The sequence below is a fragment of the Hemicordylus capensis genome, chromosome 2 (genome assembly GCF_027244095.1).
Source record: "Hemicordylus capensis ecotype Gifberg chromosome 2, rHemCap1.1.pri, whole genome shotgun sequence".
NCBI lineage: Eukaryota > Metazoa > Chordata > Lepidosauria > Squamata > Cordylidae > Hemicordylus > Hemicordylus capensis.
The window spans coordinates 17,322,253-17,339,224 of NC_069658.1; the positions used below are offsets into that span (position 1 = coordinate 17,322,253).

Genomic DNA, 16,972 nt, shown 5'->3' on the forward strand with positions numbered 1-16,972 from the left:
CATTGTGGTGCCCCTATTATGACCTGATGAGCAAGACATCTCTTCCATGCATGTGTGTGTACACTTGCCGTCGAGTGTTCTGTTCTTGTACTGGCAGATTAGATCAGTCAAGTAGCCAACACATGTCAGAATTGCTTATCCTTTTTATAATTCTGCATTTTGTGGATTTGAAAAGAAAACGGAAGCAATTGTGCCACATCCAAGTGGGGAACAAGTCAATGACATGAACAAGTTCTGGAACAGTCAATGAAATCCAGAGCTTTATAGTGAAGTAAGTAGCTTTTGTGACCAGAAATGGAGTGGCTTGGGTTTAGCTCCTTTCTGAGCTGTGGAATTTGTTGCAGATCTTTGAGTGACTTACCACCATCTCCTACAAGACTGTTATAAGGATAAATGAACTTAAAATTGTGAAGTGCTTTGCACCTTGAAAAGGGCCACAGTCAGAAATCATTAACATAACAGATCAGGCTGCTAGCTAGCTTCCTTTCCATCGTGGTCAGCTTATTCATTCCTGTAGAAAGAAACAAGCAAAGCATTCTGGCAGGTGTTTAAATGACTATGCAAGGCCAATGCGGTGAAGAAGCACTCATTGTCTACAGAGTTGTAGAAACCATTGTGAAACAGATAAATCCCTGATCAGTCTCCTTGACCAGGAATGAAATGATTGAAGATGCTCATAAACAACTTTCAGTGATTGAGGAAGTAACCTGTTGCAGAGTATTAAAAAAGAAACCAGTGGTACTTGTCTCTTCTGTGACATTGTGTGAATAACGTGCTTTGTTTTTACTGCCAGCCTGCTAGCAGCTTGCAAAAGTAAAATAGGGCTTCCTTCCCCTCCCTAGTAATGGCAGAGAATGCTATTCACTGTTTATAGATTGGCAGGATGGCTGAGATCAGGTTCATTATTGATGCCTAGCCTAGGCCACTTACAGCAGCTAACAGAATTTCAGCCTGATCCCAAAAGAGCTGCCTTTTTAAATGAGGTATCCAAACCTTCAAAAAGTGATTTTTGATGCAAATTTCAGAGTTCCTCCAAAAGATTATCCATTGGAGAATCTTCATGGGGATCCAAACAAGTTCCAAGACAAGGCAAGTAAAAATTTGTCAGGGGCGGGGGGAGGGACATATCCTTCCGTTTTAAATGTTTGTCAGTGAATTAAGAATTCAATTGTTGGCACCAACATTGTTGGCTGGGTTTTTTGTTAAGATCTACATCAAAAGAGCAACAGATCTCCAATACAGATGATAAAATTGGCAGTAGCAGTCCATATGGACAGGATGGCGGGGGCAGTAAACAAGCCACAGGTGCAGCTCATTCCCATTCTCTTCCCCCACCCCGGCCACCCCGCTCTGCCTTGTCTTGCCCACCACCTCGTTAATTAACCTATGGCATATGGGCTGGTTATTCGCCTCGTTCCCTCCGCCAGCATGCCAAGGGTTAATGCAGCAGGTGAGACGAGGCAGAGCAACCTGGCCTGAGTGGGAAGAAGAGAGCAGGAATGAGCTGCACCTGTGTCTTATGTACTGCCCCTCCCACCAATCCCACTTGGACGGACTGCTCGTGATAATTGGATACAACTGGTATGCCCAGATGGGGGAGTGGGACTGTAGTGGCAGATCCACCCCCAACTTATGTGTGCTCACTTGCGTGCTTGAGCAGATCACACACACATACAAACTGTACAGGAACAGGCTCTGCATGCACAATTGGGAACCCTACAAAAAGTGTCCCCAGACACACAGATAAGCTTATGCCCCTACAGTCTTTTCAGATAAGCTGTGGAATATACATAAGTTGGGTGTGTGGACCTCTTGCCGTGATCCTTAACAGTCATGGGATATAGCCATCATGGGATAAGGAGACAGGTTCAATTGTGGATTGGTAACTGGTTGAAGGACTGGACACAGAAAGGTCATACACACAATCAAAAACTGTGTTCTACCCAGTTAGGGAGCTGTGTGTGCTCCCGATTTTCAGTTGTGTGGAAGCAAGGTAGGAGGAAAACCTGGGTAGAATGTATTGTGTGGCAGCGAGGTAGGAGTAGGTTTTCCTCCTACTTTGCTTTCACACAACCAAAAACTGGGAGTACACACAGTTCCCAAACCTGGGTAGAACACAATTTTTGATTGTGTAAATGACCTTAGAGGGAGGAAAGAAATGGACAGTTTTCACAATGGAGAGAAGTAAGAAGTGGGGTCTCCCAGGGATCTGTACTGGGACCAGTGCTCTTTAACTTATTCATAAATGAACTAGAAGTTGGGGTAAACAGCAAAGTGGCCAAATTTGCAGTTGACACGAAACAATTTAGGATAGTGAAATCCAAAACAGATTGTGAGCATCTCCAAAAGGATCTTTCCAAACTGGGTAAGTGGGTGACAAAATCGCAAATGAGGTTCAGTGTAAGCAAGTGTAAAGTGATGCGTATTGGGGCAAAAAAACCCAGCTCCACATATACTCTGATGGAGTCTGAGCTGTCAGTGACTGACCAGGAGAGAGATTTGAGGGTCTTGGTGGGCAGCTAATTGGAAAAGTGTCGACTCAGGGTGCAGCAGTTCTGAAAAAGGTCAATTCCATATTAGGAATAATTAGGAAGATGATTGAGAATAGAAATTCTAATATTATAATGCCCTTATACAAATCCATGGTGCGGCCACATTTGAAGTACTGCATACAGTTCTGGTCACCGTATCTGATGAAGGACATTGTAGAACTGGAAAAGATGCAGAGGATATTTGGTGCCAAGATTTGTTGCAGAAGAGATTGGGAGATTTGTTGCAGGATGTTATAAATATGCTGATGACACTCAAATCTATTTATCCATGCCAACATCATCAGGAGAAGGCATAACCTCCCTAAATGCCTGCCTGGAGGCAGTAATGGGCTCAATGAGGGATAACAAGCTGAGACTGGAGTGGGGTTAGTAATGTAGTGGGAGTTTTGAGTTCTACAAGAAAGTCCAAGTTTGTTGGTCTTGGGGCATGATGCTTGCTTTGGGTATGAGATAATGAGACAAGGTAATGCTCCAAGAGAAAAATGAGGCAGACGTTGAGGGCGGGAGGTGGGGAGCAGAAACAGAACCACTGCTTAGTGGTCGGTTCAGTCTCAACTATCTCCAGTTAAAGGATTTCATACAGAATTGCTTTGAAGAGGCTCTAGAATATTCGGGAAGGTTTATTACATCTAATTCCTCATGTGGTTATCGGTGAACTCAGGAGTCCTCAAGAGAATGGAGTAATTCCCAGGGCATGTCCATAATATATGGAGCATTGTCAGGAATCCAGTTCATAGTTGCTTATACCCTAGTTGGGAGACAAAGAGTGGTGGCTCTTCCTGTGGTGGCCCCAACACTCTGGATCCCCCTCCCACTGCAAGAAGACCCTGTTCTTCTTCCCAAAACCTGTGAAGACTTTCACAAAGCATTTTGTTCGGAATGAAGGTTGTGAGAGTAATTTGTGTTCAGTTTAATTTTTTGTTTTCTGCTCCTTGTTTAGATTTGTTCTTTTTCTTTCATGTTTATTTATGTAACACATTGAGGCTGTTCTCACAATCGGCCAAAATCGGGCTAAGGGAGCCTAGCCCGATTTTGGCAGAATGTGAGAACCACTGGGCTCGCAGGCCCGGTTTCTCCAAAGCGAGTAACACGCTAACTTACCCCTCCTCTTATACAAGGTTAGTGACAGAGCCAGCAGTCGTGTGGGCGGCCGATCTGGCTGCCCAGGGCTGCAGTCTGGATCTTCTGTGGGGAGAGGAGGTCAGGCAGTTGTGGTTGACTACAACTTCCACAATCCCCATGCAAAAGCCATTTCATCAGGGGATTCTGGGAGTTGTATTCAACAACATCTGGGAATCCCCGTTAAAGGGAACACGGATTGTAAGCCATTTTGTGCCATAATATGATGGAAAAATTGGGTATACTTTAAAAAAAATTATGCCCATGGTTCTCAAAGTGTATCATATTTATGAAACTTGGCTGCAGATGGTCCAGAGATGCTAGCCACACTTCCGTTCAGAGATAACCACACTGAAGCCTGGTAGAAGTGAGCTTAATTGTCTGTTGCAGGCTCCGCATCAGGGGTTGACCAAGTTGGGCCCTGGCTGAGGGTCCATGGCCAAGACCCAGGGCCCTCATGGGAGATGTTGACTCCAGATACAGTGGTACTGCAAGGTACTGACTCAGGAAGACCCGAGTTCAAATCCCCATTCAACTATGAAACTCACTGGGTGACTCTGGGCCAGTCATGTATCTCACCGCTCTGAGCTCCTTGGAGGAAAAGCAGGATACAAGTTAAATACATACATACATACATACATACATACATACATACATACATACATACATACATACAAACTCCCTACTTGGTGAAAGGACTTCCTTCAAGAGCCACCTGCAGTGACACGGGACTGTTTGGGGGGGGGATGTAGATTCACTGAGAGGGAGAGGAGGAGAAGCTGCTGCTGAAAGATTCAGTAGTGATGGCTTCCTATCCATCCCACCTCAGCAAAAGTGGGAGAATGCAGTGGCAACTCTGAGGGTGAGGAGGAAGAGGGGGAAGGATTGTCTCCACTGCCACGACCACATCCCATCAAACCCCACTCATCCCATCAACCCCCACTTGCAGAGGGGTAGGATGGGAAGAGCCACCTGTTGTATTCCCCTCCCTCCTCGTTGAGGTAAGTTTGTGTGGGGGAGGGCCAGGTGGAAGGTCTATGAGGGGCCCAGTGCAGGACTTTCCCCTAGGGCTCCCAGAAACTTGAGGCAGCCCTTAATCTGTTGCTGTGGTCTCTCTGAAGAATATGAGTGCAGTGGAAGCCATGGCTGCTATTGATTCTGTTATACAAGTATTATTTCTGGAGTCAAAGAAACTGCATTTTAAAGAGTGGTTTTACTTTTAGTTCTCTTTTTCCCCCTTTCTCTCTTTTTTCTCCCTCCATTCATCTTATTCACACCCTATCCACTTGGCCCTTTGTTTTCTGAAACATTAGTTGTGCCTACGACAGTTCTTCCCACTAGCCCCCAATCCCCTGTGCCACCAACCTCTCTGACGGATTCCTCTCCTTCCCCTTCTATAGCTATCCCAAGTTCCAGTCTCCTCCCCTCTGCTCCCCGAGATGTGGTCCCTGTTTTGGTTTCCAGTCGATTTGTTCGTCTCAGCTGGCGCCCACCTGCAGATGCCAAAGGGAACATTCAGACTTATGCGGTCTACTTCTCCAGAGAAAGCGTCAACAGGTAGGTCTAGATAATGGATACCATCTCTCAAGTAGCTCATCTCTGAAGTAGCTCACTCATAACCAGAATTCCCTGCATTCTTACCATAAAGGAATCAAAAACCTGCATCTAGGATAGCTGAATTTTGTGATCTGGATAAACTACACAAGCAGAGCAAATTTGCAAGTTTTATTCTGCTACAGCTCCTCATAATGAGCATATGAAAATACTGAAACAGACCTTTGATTTTTCTAGCCTAGAATTGCTCACTTTGGCTCAGGCAGACTTTCCAAACCTTACTCATTAACTGGAGATGCCGGGGATTGAACTGGGGACCTTCTGCATGCAAAGCATGTTCTCTGCCATAATTTTATGATTCAATGTCTTTATGCTGAGTCAGACGAGTACTAATTTACATGGATTGGCTGCACCCTTCCAGAATCTCACTCAGAGAGATGCATTTCCCAGCCTGGCCTCTTGAGACCTTTAACTGGAAAAGCCAGAGAACTGAAATTGGGATGTTCTACTGGTAAGCATGTACACTAACTGCCCCTAAGCTACAGCGGGAACTACAGCACCTCCTATCAGCAAGGAGGTATGCAGGGCACAGAAGTAACAGCCTCTGATGACCGAAATTCCTCCTTAGCCACCTCTCTGCTTCTGAGTGAATCACCAGGCATTGGCCAGACACAGTTTTAGCACAATACATTATGTGTTAATAAGTTAATTTCTCAAGAAACTGGATGCTGAGCTCCTTCATGGTGTCGTTGTTAGAGTGTTGGACTAGGGCTGGAGAAACCAGAGTTCAAATCTCCATTCAGCCATGATATTCTCTGGGTGACCCTGGACCAATCAATTTTTTCTCAGCCTAACCTACCTCACAGGGCTGTTTGAGGAGAAACATAATGATGTACACTGCTCTGCGTTCCTGGGAGTAAGAGCAGGATATAGTTATATTTTTTAAAAAATATATACCACACCTCTAGGGGTATATGAACTGGTTTGACTTGAACCCTAGTCTGAGTCAAACTGGCCCAGTTCAACTGGTCTGAGTTTGAACCGGACCAGCCCCCCAAAAGGGGGTGTCGATCTGAGTTTGAACCAGCCTGGCCCTGGTTTAAACAGAACCAGTCAACAACAGGTTTGAGGCAATGCTTGTAAAGGGGAATCTGCTTAAGATCCCCCCTTTACAAGCAAGGGGGGATTCAAAAGGGTGGGATGGGGGTGAGAGGGAAACTTACTTTCCCACTGGCAGCGTGATGATGGCAGTGGAGGTTCCTTTAAACCCCCTGCCAGCCTCCCCAATAGCAGCCTGGCCCAGTGGCTGCAGCCCTGTTTGGGTCCCTGTGTGGTAACTGCAGAGCGTGCAGCAGGCCTCTGTGGATGCGCGGAAGCCATTAGAATAGATAGCCTGGTGCTCTATTCTAATGGCCTCCATGCATGCGCAGAGGCCCACTGCACACTCTGCAGTTACCACGCAGAGGCTCAAACTGGGCCACAGCCGTGGGCTCGGGCTGTTATTAGGGAGGCCAGCATGGGAATCCCCTTTACAAGTATTGACCTGAACCTGTCCGTAAACTGATTCGTCCTGGTTCAGTGATCAAACCAGACTGGCTTGGTTTGAATTTGGTTCGAATTTGAACCGATCTGGTGATACCGGCTCCATGTACATCCCTACAGGCCTCTTCCTCTTCATAAAGCACAAAGATTTGTTTAAAGTTTTCCCATTCGTAGTGGGTTAATCAGTAAGTAAAGTAACTAGGTAATTCATTGGGAAGACTTTTAGGAGTTTTTCACAACCAGCCTGTGGGCAGCTTCACATGATCAACGGCAAGTTCAGTTCCTGGAAAGCAATGATTTCCAAGGTGTGCATGCTCCTGGTGGATGAGTCATCTGAATCCACCAAAGTCCAGTTCCCAAGCCAGATTCCCAGCGTTGGCCCATCATGCGCCCTACATTCTTTGCTCAACTTCAAATGTAGGTTACAAATGCTGGATGAATGTTAAACAGCAGTTGGGAGTCCACCTAGGGGATCAGACCTGGGTACGTTTGGATAACAAGTCCGCAGGGAGTGTGCACTCCCCAGGAACTGGAGCTTCCCAGGAACCAGACTTGCTAGTGGTTGTGTTAAACCACCCTGCATCACAACCTAACAATTCAAGAAGGAAGAGATGGGAATTCAGAAGACCATTTTCACAAAGATTAATTAAAAATTCTCAGCATGCTTCTCTAACTACTTTACTTGGGAAACCACAAGAACAACACAGGGGAGACCTTATGTGTATATAGCATGGAAACCTGTATACTATATGGTTGTTATACAGTCCAAGGTGACCAAGCATACTTGTACAATCATTTCTGTTGATCAAAATCACTTCACTACATCATTTCCTTAACTCTTAAGAGAGAAAAGAAAGTTCTGTCTTAAATGGAGCACACGGCTCTTTTATGTAGCAGAACATTCTGAAACTAGTCCATCTTGCCCAGAGTGCTTTCTTTGTTTTTAAAGTGTGAAATGGACATACTTTCTCTCAACAACTATGTTTTAATTAAAGTTGGCATTTCTGAAACTAGATCTGGAGGGCAGACATCTTGCTCAAGTATGTTATTTGTGAGTCCTTGAAATGAACAGAATGTAGAAGAGGGTGATGTCCTACAGTGAATTATAAAATCAGACCACATCTTAGTTACATGCAGTTGACCATCCAGAGATCACCATTATGCTGAAGCATTATGCAAGGAGCTGAACTTTTAAAATTCCTGTTGCATTATTGTAGGACTCGGATAAAACAAAAGCATAGAGTTGGAAAGGACCTCAGATTCTTATACTCCAATCCCCTGCACAGGGCGGGAATCTGTTTCAGCATCCCTGACAGACAGATGTCCCACCTCTGTTTGACAACCACCACTTGCAGAAGGCAAACTGTTCAATTGTCAAACTTAAATTTAAACTGTAAATTGCTTTTACAGTTAAGAAATCTCTCCTAGTACCTCAGCGGAATCTGCTTTCTTGTAATTCCATTCCACTGGTTCAGTCATCATCATCACCATCACCATCATCATCATCATCATCATCATCATCATCATCATCTTTATTTAAAATAATAAACTTAGTTCTTCCCTCAGGAGCGACAAATAAGAAGTCTCCTCTATCTTCTGGAGAAAGCCATTCAGATATCAGAAGAGGTTATCATGTCTCCCCTGAGTATTTCCTTCTCCAGGTTAAACATACCCAGCTCCTTTCACTGTTCTTCATAAATCTTGGTTTCCAGAACTCTCACCCTCTTTATTGCCCTCTTCTGAAGCAGTGACAGCTGGTAATGGTGCCACTGGTGGTGGAGGCGGGGGTGGCGGGAGACACCTTTAAGTGTAAATTAAGTGTAAATTACCCCTGCTAACTTGGCAAAGAGGCACCTTTTAACGTGGTGATTCTCTTTATTTAGCAGGGGGAGAGTAACTGGCCCTATCCACCCCCAGCACAGAACCTCCAGTGACTGTGGTGTCTATCTTATGTTTCTTTTTAGATTTGGGAGCCCTTTGGGGACAGGGATCCATCTTATTTATTTATTATTTCTTTGTGTAAACCACCCTGAGCCGTTTTTGAAAGGGCGGTATAGAAATCGAATTAATAATAACAACAACAACAACAACAACAGACTGACTACAAACAAAGGCATGACAAGGTATCAGGGATGATACACTGGAACATCTGCAAAAAATACAAGCTACCTGTAGACAAAAATTGGTGGGACCATAAAACTGAAAAAGCTGTAGAAAATGAAGATGCAAAAATATTATGGGACTTCTGACTACAAACAGACAAACGTCTGCCACACAATACAGCAGATATAACTGTAGTCAAGAAGAAAGAAAAACAAGTTAAAATAATCGACATAGCAATACCATGGGATGGCAGAATAGAAGAAAAAGAAATTTAAAAAATCACAAAATACAAAGATCTACAAATTGAAATTGAAAGGCTGTGGTAGAAGAAGACCAAAATAATCCCAGTGGTAATTGGCGTCCTAGGTGCAATTCCAAAACAACTTGAAGAGCACCTCAACACCATGTGGATAAAACAAACCAGTCAATAACATCTGTCTGACTGTGGAAACAAGAAATAATTAAACAAAAATTAGCAGGCGCTTACCTCCCAAACTCCCACACCTGAAAGCTCTCCCAGCAGTGGTGCACTACCCAGCACCCACTAGGCATCAGCTCCACCACTCAGCCGGCCTCTACAAATGCATGGAGGCCATTTCCTGGCCACACAATTGGCCTCCGCCAGCTGAGTGGCAGAACCGATCCTCCGCCGCAGACATGGCATTCCTGCTGAGGAGAGATTTCAGGTGCAGCGGTTCAGAAGGTAAGCACCTACTAATTTATACTTAAAGGTGCCTCCCGCCACCCTGCCACCCCCACCCCGGGGGTGCCCGCACCAGCCACCACTGTTCTGAAGGCATTCTAGTTGGTCAGAGTCCTTCGATCCTCCCCATCTCTGGCAATTTTTTTAAAAATGCCTGAAAACCCATCTTTTCACCCAAGCTTTCCCAGCTTTAAAAAACTGTCTGTTTTTAACTTTATGGCTATTTTTAAATGGTTGCATTGTTTTAACTTTTATATGTGTGTTAATTGTTTTTATGTTAACCGCCCAGAGACAAAAGTTTGGGCGGTATAGAAGTTTAATAAATGAAACAAAATAAAATAAATTGTGGTACTTCGAACTGGACATGGCATTCCAAATGAGATCTGACCAGTGTAGAAGAGACTGGAACAAACCTTTCTTATTATCTGGACACTATAAGGCTGTTCTCACTATTCTCAATAGGGTAGGAGACGCATCCTACCCAGGAGCTGTGTGTGCTCCCATTTTGTGATCATCTGGGAGTAAAAAGCAAGGTAGGAAGGGGAGGAAGTGGTCACCCATGAGGCTCACACCAGGCTGGAGGGCTTTTCTTCCTACCTAATTCAACAGCTGAGTACAGCTGCTTGGTACGATGGACCCCTCCTATCCAGCAAAAGCCTCACACATTATCCTGTGCAGCCCTATTGAGGATCACGAGAATAGCTCTTTGTTAATGTAACCAGAGGCGTATCTAGGGAAAAAAACGCCTAGGGCAAGCACTGAAATTGTTCCCCCTGTCCAAACATCTGACACCCATCTTTCAGATAACTTTACCATAATATCAGCTGAAAAATACAAGTCAAGCTTGCTAATCTTTTAATATTTCAAAAACTATTTAGCAGTTGACGTAGCCAGACCAAAAAATGCTGGAAAACTACAAATTTCAGTATGTTGGAGCTCATGAAATACCCAAATACTATGTGGAGGTGTACCTGGAAAGCTAAACAGAAGTGCCTGTCTAATTCTCTACTTTACATTGTAGCATCACCATTACATAAGTTTTAAAAATAAATGGAGAATTTGACTTTTCCCAGATACTCTGAAAATAATTAAAGGATATGCAGAGTAAACTGTGTCTCTGCTTGGAATATATTCTAGTATTTCAGAAAGACAGTTAAAATGAGAGAAAGAGAGCAAGAAACTTCCAGTGGGCCTTAATACTAAGGATTTCACACTGATTCAAAGACAAACTCACCATTAATAGCCATATTATTAAGACATTACATTTAACTCACTTATCACAAGAAGCAAAGTAAGAATAAATGAATACAATTCTAGCTTATAAGCTTCAGCTCAGTATTCACAAGCCCTGACTCTCTATACATAGTGCCAAACTGAATATGTGTACAGTGACTTGTATTATATTATTTTTTTAAAAAAAATTACCTGTAGCCCCTTCGGGGGGGCTTCCTAAAGGCCGTGGGGGGGTGCCCTGCAAAGGTTTCCCCTCCCCCTATTGGCCTCTAGGGCCTCACAGGGACCATTTGAGCATGTGTGATGGCCATTTTTAATTTTTTTTTTAAAAAAAAATGGCCACTAAAAACAAAATGGCTGCTGCGCATGCTCAAATGGCCTCTGTGAGGCCTGGCATGGCCTAGGGCCTCACAGAGGCCATTTGAGCATGTGCAGTGGCCATTTTGTTTTCAGCAGCCATTAATAAAAATATTTTAAAAAATGGCCACTGAACATGCTCAAATGGTCTTTGCGAGGCCCTAGAGGCCAGCGGTGGGAGGGGTAACCTTTGCAGATGCCCCCCTCCCACTCCATTTTAGAAAAATGGCGCCCCCTTCAAGTGGCGCCCGGGGCACGTGCCCTGCCTGCCCCACCCTATATACGCCCCTGAATGTAAACTTTGTTAATCTTTCTTAATGCAACCTAAGATAGCTTCAGCTTTTTCAGCAGTGCAGCACACTACTGTTCAGTAACTTGAAAGCAACAAGTTAGGGTGTTCAGGCACTAAAAAAGAAATCGGGGCTGCAGTGGGCAGCCCAAGGTATGGCTGTGCCTGAGGCAAGGTGTCAAATGTTGCCTTGTTCCACATTTGGTGTGGGGCAGCCCTCTTTCAATACTGACCCATGCAAGCTTTGAAAGTGGAATGAGGGCCAAGCAGGAGGGAGGGAATCCCCTTTTCTCCCATCATGCTTCTTGCTAACTTTGCAAAGAGAGTGAAGAGAGAAAAGGGGATTCCTTACCCCCTGACCCTCATTCCACTTTCAAAGCTTGCAAGGGCTGGATTGGTCCCAAGGAGGTGCTCTAATAGGTTTTGGGGGGATAGGAAGTGCCCTTTGTGGGTCATGCCTTCCTCATCCACCCAGAGTCATTGGGGTCAGAGGGTGGGGCTTGAGTGTTCCCATCTGTAGATATGTGGCAGTGAGAAGTTGGGAGCAGTGGTGGCAACTGCTCCTAGGCTCAAACCTGGGCGGGACCCATCTGAGTTTGGAGAGTGAGGCAAGTGGAGTCTTGGCTTTGCAATTTCAGCTGAGGGAGTCATAGAGCAGCTTCACATGACTGCTGGCAGTCTGTAAGTGGGTAGAATGTTAGGGATATGTTGGGAACTGAGACCATGTGGAACACAGGAAGTTAAGAACATAGGAAGATGCCTTATACCCAATCAGACGGTTGGTCGATCTAGCTCAGTACTGTCTTCACAGACTGGCAGCAGCTTCTCCAAGGTTGCAGGCAGGAGTCTTGCTCAGCCCTATCTTGGAGATACCAGGGAGGGAACTTGGAACCTAGATATTATCTCCATCCCCTAAGGGGAATATCTTATAGTGCTCACACATCAAGTCTCCCATTCATACACAACCAGGGCAGATCCTGCTTAGCTAAGGGGACAAGTCATGCTTATTACCACAAGACCAGCAATCCTTCCTATAGATGAGCACTACTTGCCACCGCTAGTGGCACGTACTGCTCATCTGCATGTGTATATGCACAAATACCTATTCAACATGTGTTGGGCGCAAGGTATTTAATATGTCCAACTGTTTAGTTCTGCAGATATCTGTAAAGGTATCAACTGTACTGAAACATAAGATGAAATTCTGATCAAGAAATAATATTCCCTTCTAGTCTGCTGTAAAGAATACAGCCTTCCCTTTAGCTAGAGAAATGGCTCTTCACATGGCTTAAAATGCCACCTTTAATTAAAAAAAAGATACTTTAAAAAACCATTTTAAGACTTCTATTGTGCTGAGAAGTGCCTCTGGTCATGTGAACTTTCAGAGCCTCAGTGTGAACAAAATAAATGTAGTTTCCTTTAAGTGCTTGGGTAGAATACTGAGTCATTTATTGTTTATACATTATTTTTACAAAAGAGCTATTTTTCTCTTTACAATAATAGTGGATCTGACATTAACCTGAGGCATGCACAGAAATTGTCAGACAAATTACTGTAACTCCAGAGTACTGAACGATTCCTGGTGTTGGAGAATAACAGTAATTTTGCTTGACAATTGACAGTCTTAGTAATACATATACTACATATAGAACCATAGCACATCTTCATCTCCTGCGTGTTCCTGTCTTGCGACTATCCTGTGACATCTGTCCAAAAGGTTAGCTCTGTGGTTTTTGAACTGTGTTCTGTGGAATCATGGCCTTCCTTGGAAGCTTACTCAGTAATACTAGCAGGAGCAGCCAGTGAGGGCAACACTGGGGCGGGGGGGGGGGGGCACAATGGCGGCGAGAGGCACCTTTAAGGAGGTAATAAGCAGATACTTACCATCTTACAAGCAGCACCTGCAAACTGAGGCACTCCACCTGCAATCCCATGTGGGGTGGCAGCATTCCGCGCGGCATCCGGTGTGGCTGCGGCATGACCCTGGTCTCTGCATGTGTGTGAAGGCTCTCACGCATGCGTAGAGCCTAGGGCTACGCCACGGCCCTGCCAGATGCTGGGCAGAGCGCCACTGCCCCACACGGGATTGCAGGTGGAGCACCTCAGCTTACAGGTGCTGCTTCCACTATGGTAAGCAACTGCTTATTACCTCCTTGAAGGTGCCTCGCACTGCCGCCCTCCGGCGCTGCCCTCACCGGCCACTCCTGAATGGTAGACACGTTTGGCAGACAAGTCTCTTTGTCCACTGGTACGGATCTTCTCCTGCAGTGCACCGTGACACAGCAGTCTTGGGTTTCTTCTAAGTGCCCTCGATGTTTATGCAGGGCAGTGATGAGGTCACGTAGGTCTGGCCAGTGCCTGCATAAATCAGGAGTGCACCAACATTCCCCAGAATCCTCTGCAACACAGAGCTGTGCGGACTGCTTGTTTGCCAGATTGAATGTCCAGTCCGCACAGATGGCCAGCAAATGAATATCCCATGCAGGTTTGTGGATACATTGGGCGAGAGTTCCCAATCTATTATGGGGGCAGTGCTGCACACCCTCCCCACAAGAATTAGTGCCTTTGTTGGTTGCCTAGGTCTGCCTAGTGGTTGGCCCTGGCCCCAGATACATATAGCTGTTTCTCAGTATTTGCTGAATCAAGATCACTGAAAGTCAGCCCTTATGGAAAAGTTTCATAGCAATAGTATTTAGTGTTCATATAGTGTTTTTCACACGTAATATTTCAACAATCCTTACAATGGCCCTTTAAGGTAGGCCAATATTAGCATTTCCTATGTTACACGTCAAGGAAACCATAGAAGGGAAGAAGACTTCCTTCCAAAATTGGAAGGCCTGTGAAAATGAAGAGAACAAAAAAGGAACACAAACTCTGGCAAAAGAAATGCAAGGTGACAATAAGGGAAGCGAAAAGAGAGCTTGAGGAGCATTTCGCTAAAAGCATCAAGGGAAATAACAAAATCTTCTTAAAGTACATCAGATGCAGGAAACCTGCCAGGGAGGCAGTTGGACCATGAGACAGTGAGGGAGTGAAAGGAATTATTAAGGAGGATATGGAGGTTGCAGAGAAGCAACCTCTTTTTCTTTGCATCCGTCTTCATGGCAGAGGATCTGAGCATATACCTGTTCCTGAACCAGGCTTTTCACGGATGTAGGCTAAAGAACTGAGTCAGATAGCAGTGACAAGAGATGATGTTCTAAACTGTCTGGAAAAATGGAAAATTAGCAAATCACTAGGGCCAGATGACATGCATCCAAGTGTCCTCAAAGAACTCAAAAGTGAAATTGCCGACCTCCTTGCTAAAATATATAACTTATCCCTGCAACCAGGCTCTGTAACAGAGGACTTAAAAGTAGCAAATGTAACACCAATTTTACAAAATGGATCCAGGGGCGATCTGGAAAATTACAGGCAAGTTAGCTTAATGTCCGTTCCAGGCAAATAGGTGGAAAGCACCCTCAAGGATAAAACTGTAAAGCACATAGAACAACAGGCCCTGCTGGGAAAGAACCAGCATGGCTTTTGCAAAGGTAAATCTTGCCTCATAAACCTTTTGGAGATCTTTGAGAGTGTCAACAAGTGTTTGGATCAAGGTGATCCAGTTGACATAGTATTCCTGGACTTCCAAAAGCTTTCAACAAAGTTCCTTATCAAAGACTCCCGAGAAAACTTAGTAGTCATGGGATAAGGGGACAAACACATGTGTGGATTGCTAACTGGTTGAAGGACAGGAAACAGAGGGTAGGGATAAATGGAGAGTTTTCACAATGGAGGGAAGTAAGAAGTGGGGTCCCCCAGGGATCTGTACTGGGACCGGTGCTTTTTAATTTATTCATAAATGATCTAGAAGTAGGGGTAAGCAGTGAGGTGGCCAAATTTGCAGATGATTCCAAACTCTTTCAGGTAGTGAAATCCAAAATGGATTGTGAGCAGCTCCAAAAGGATCTCTCCAAACTGGGTGAGTAGGGAACAAAATGGCAAATGCTGTTCAATGTTGGCAAGTATAAAATGATGCACATTTAAGTTATTTGCATTATTTAAATTGGGATCTTTTTAAAAACCTGCCCTTTTATTTGCCCTTGTTTTGCTCAGTCCTCTTCCTTATCTCCATTGGCCATGCCGATTTTTGTTCTCTCTCTGTCTGCCTCATCTTGAATGTTTACATTCATTCTTCTTTTCATTTCTAATCTCTCTCCTGTCTCTAACTTTGTCATTCCATCCCTAGCTGATCTGGAGTATTCATTCAGGCAGACATTTGAGGCGTTTGCTGTATATGTCACATTGTTATCAGTCACTGTGAAGAGAGAGTCATTCTTCTAATTCCACCCATTTGATCATCATTTACCAGCATATTCCATCCAAAGCAACAACTCCTTAAATAGCTTGGCATTTTATTTTATTTTTTTGCAGAATATGAGGCTATTCACAGGATGGGAGAAAAGCAGGCTAGCAGAGGCTAGCCTGATTTTCTCCCATCGTGAGAACCACTGGGCTCGGCTGCGAGCCTGGTGGTACTTAAGCGGGTCACCCACTTAAATAACCCTCCCCTGGGCTCTAGGATCGTGAGTTGCCGTGGCGCAGCTCCGCGCTGCAGCAACTCACAAGTAGACCCCCGGCAAGGAGGCTTAAAAGCAGCCTCCTGGCTCGGGGGTGTCTCCAGCATGCCCTGCGTGCTTGCGCAGGGCATGCTGGAGCTTCCGGGGGCCACACGGCCCCCAATCCCCCCAGCCCCCGCCAGCTCCGTAACAGACCCGGCAGTCGTGTGTTTGGCCGGTTTAGTCGCCCAGAGCAGACTGCAGACGGCTAAGCCCGCTCTCGCTGCTCACCCTCTCCAGGCAGCTCCCACTGATCGTGGGAACTACCTCTATGTCTAGTTAGCCGTGCCCTGCATTCATAAGCCGCTGACGTTTTTTCCTGGAGTAGGAACTCTACATGAAATTATTGCCATGGTACAATCTTGAGAATGCTGAACTCAGGGGCATTGCTAGGGGAGAGGGGCCCTGTGTTCACTCATCTCCCAGGTGGCCCCTCGGAGTGAGGGAGATAATGAGGAAAATAGGGGCAGAGCTGGGGGTCCCTCAGAAGCTGGGGGCCCCGTGTTCAAAGAACCCATCTGCTCAATTATAGCAACACCCCTGGCTGAGCTGAAGAGAGAATGAAAGAAGCCTGGCTTGGATCCCTGGTTTTCCAATTAGTTTCAAGGTTTAAGACTGGTTTCCAGCTAATGATCCATGGACCACTGGTGGTCTGCAAGGGTACTGCAGGTGGCCTGCAATGGTCTGTGGGGTGGGGTGGTGGGGAAATAATATAATTCACTGTAGGCCTGCTGCATATAAATGTATTGTGGTGAGTGCAATATGTTTGTGAGTGAGCACAATAAATTACAGTGGTCCCTCTACTTACGAAATTAATCCGTTCCGAATGCACATTTGTAAGTCGAAAAATTCGTAAGTCGAAAAGCGGTTTCCCATAGGAATGCATTGGGAATGGATTAATGCGTTCCGGAGCCTAGAAAAA

At 45.1% G+C, this 16,972-nt stretch overlaps 1 protein-coding gene across 3 annotated transcripts in view; it reads left to right on the top strand.

Annotated features, from left to right (window-relative positions):
- The window catches only part of DCC (DCC netrin 1 receptor), a 1,362,689-nt gene that overhangs the window by 952,453 nt on the left and 393,264 nt on the right, over positions 1-16,972 (top strand). For all 3 annotated transcript variants that reach the window (XM_053300600.1, XM_053300601.1, XM_053300602.1), the window contains exon 8: positions 5,072-5,228. In XM_053300600.1, coding sequence (XP_053156575.1) covers positions 5,072-5,228 — 157 coding nt within the window. The remainder of the gene's footprint in view (positions 1-5,071; positions 5,229-16,972) is intronic.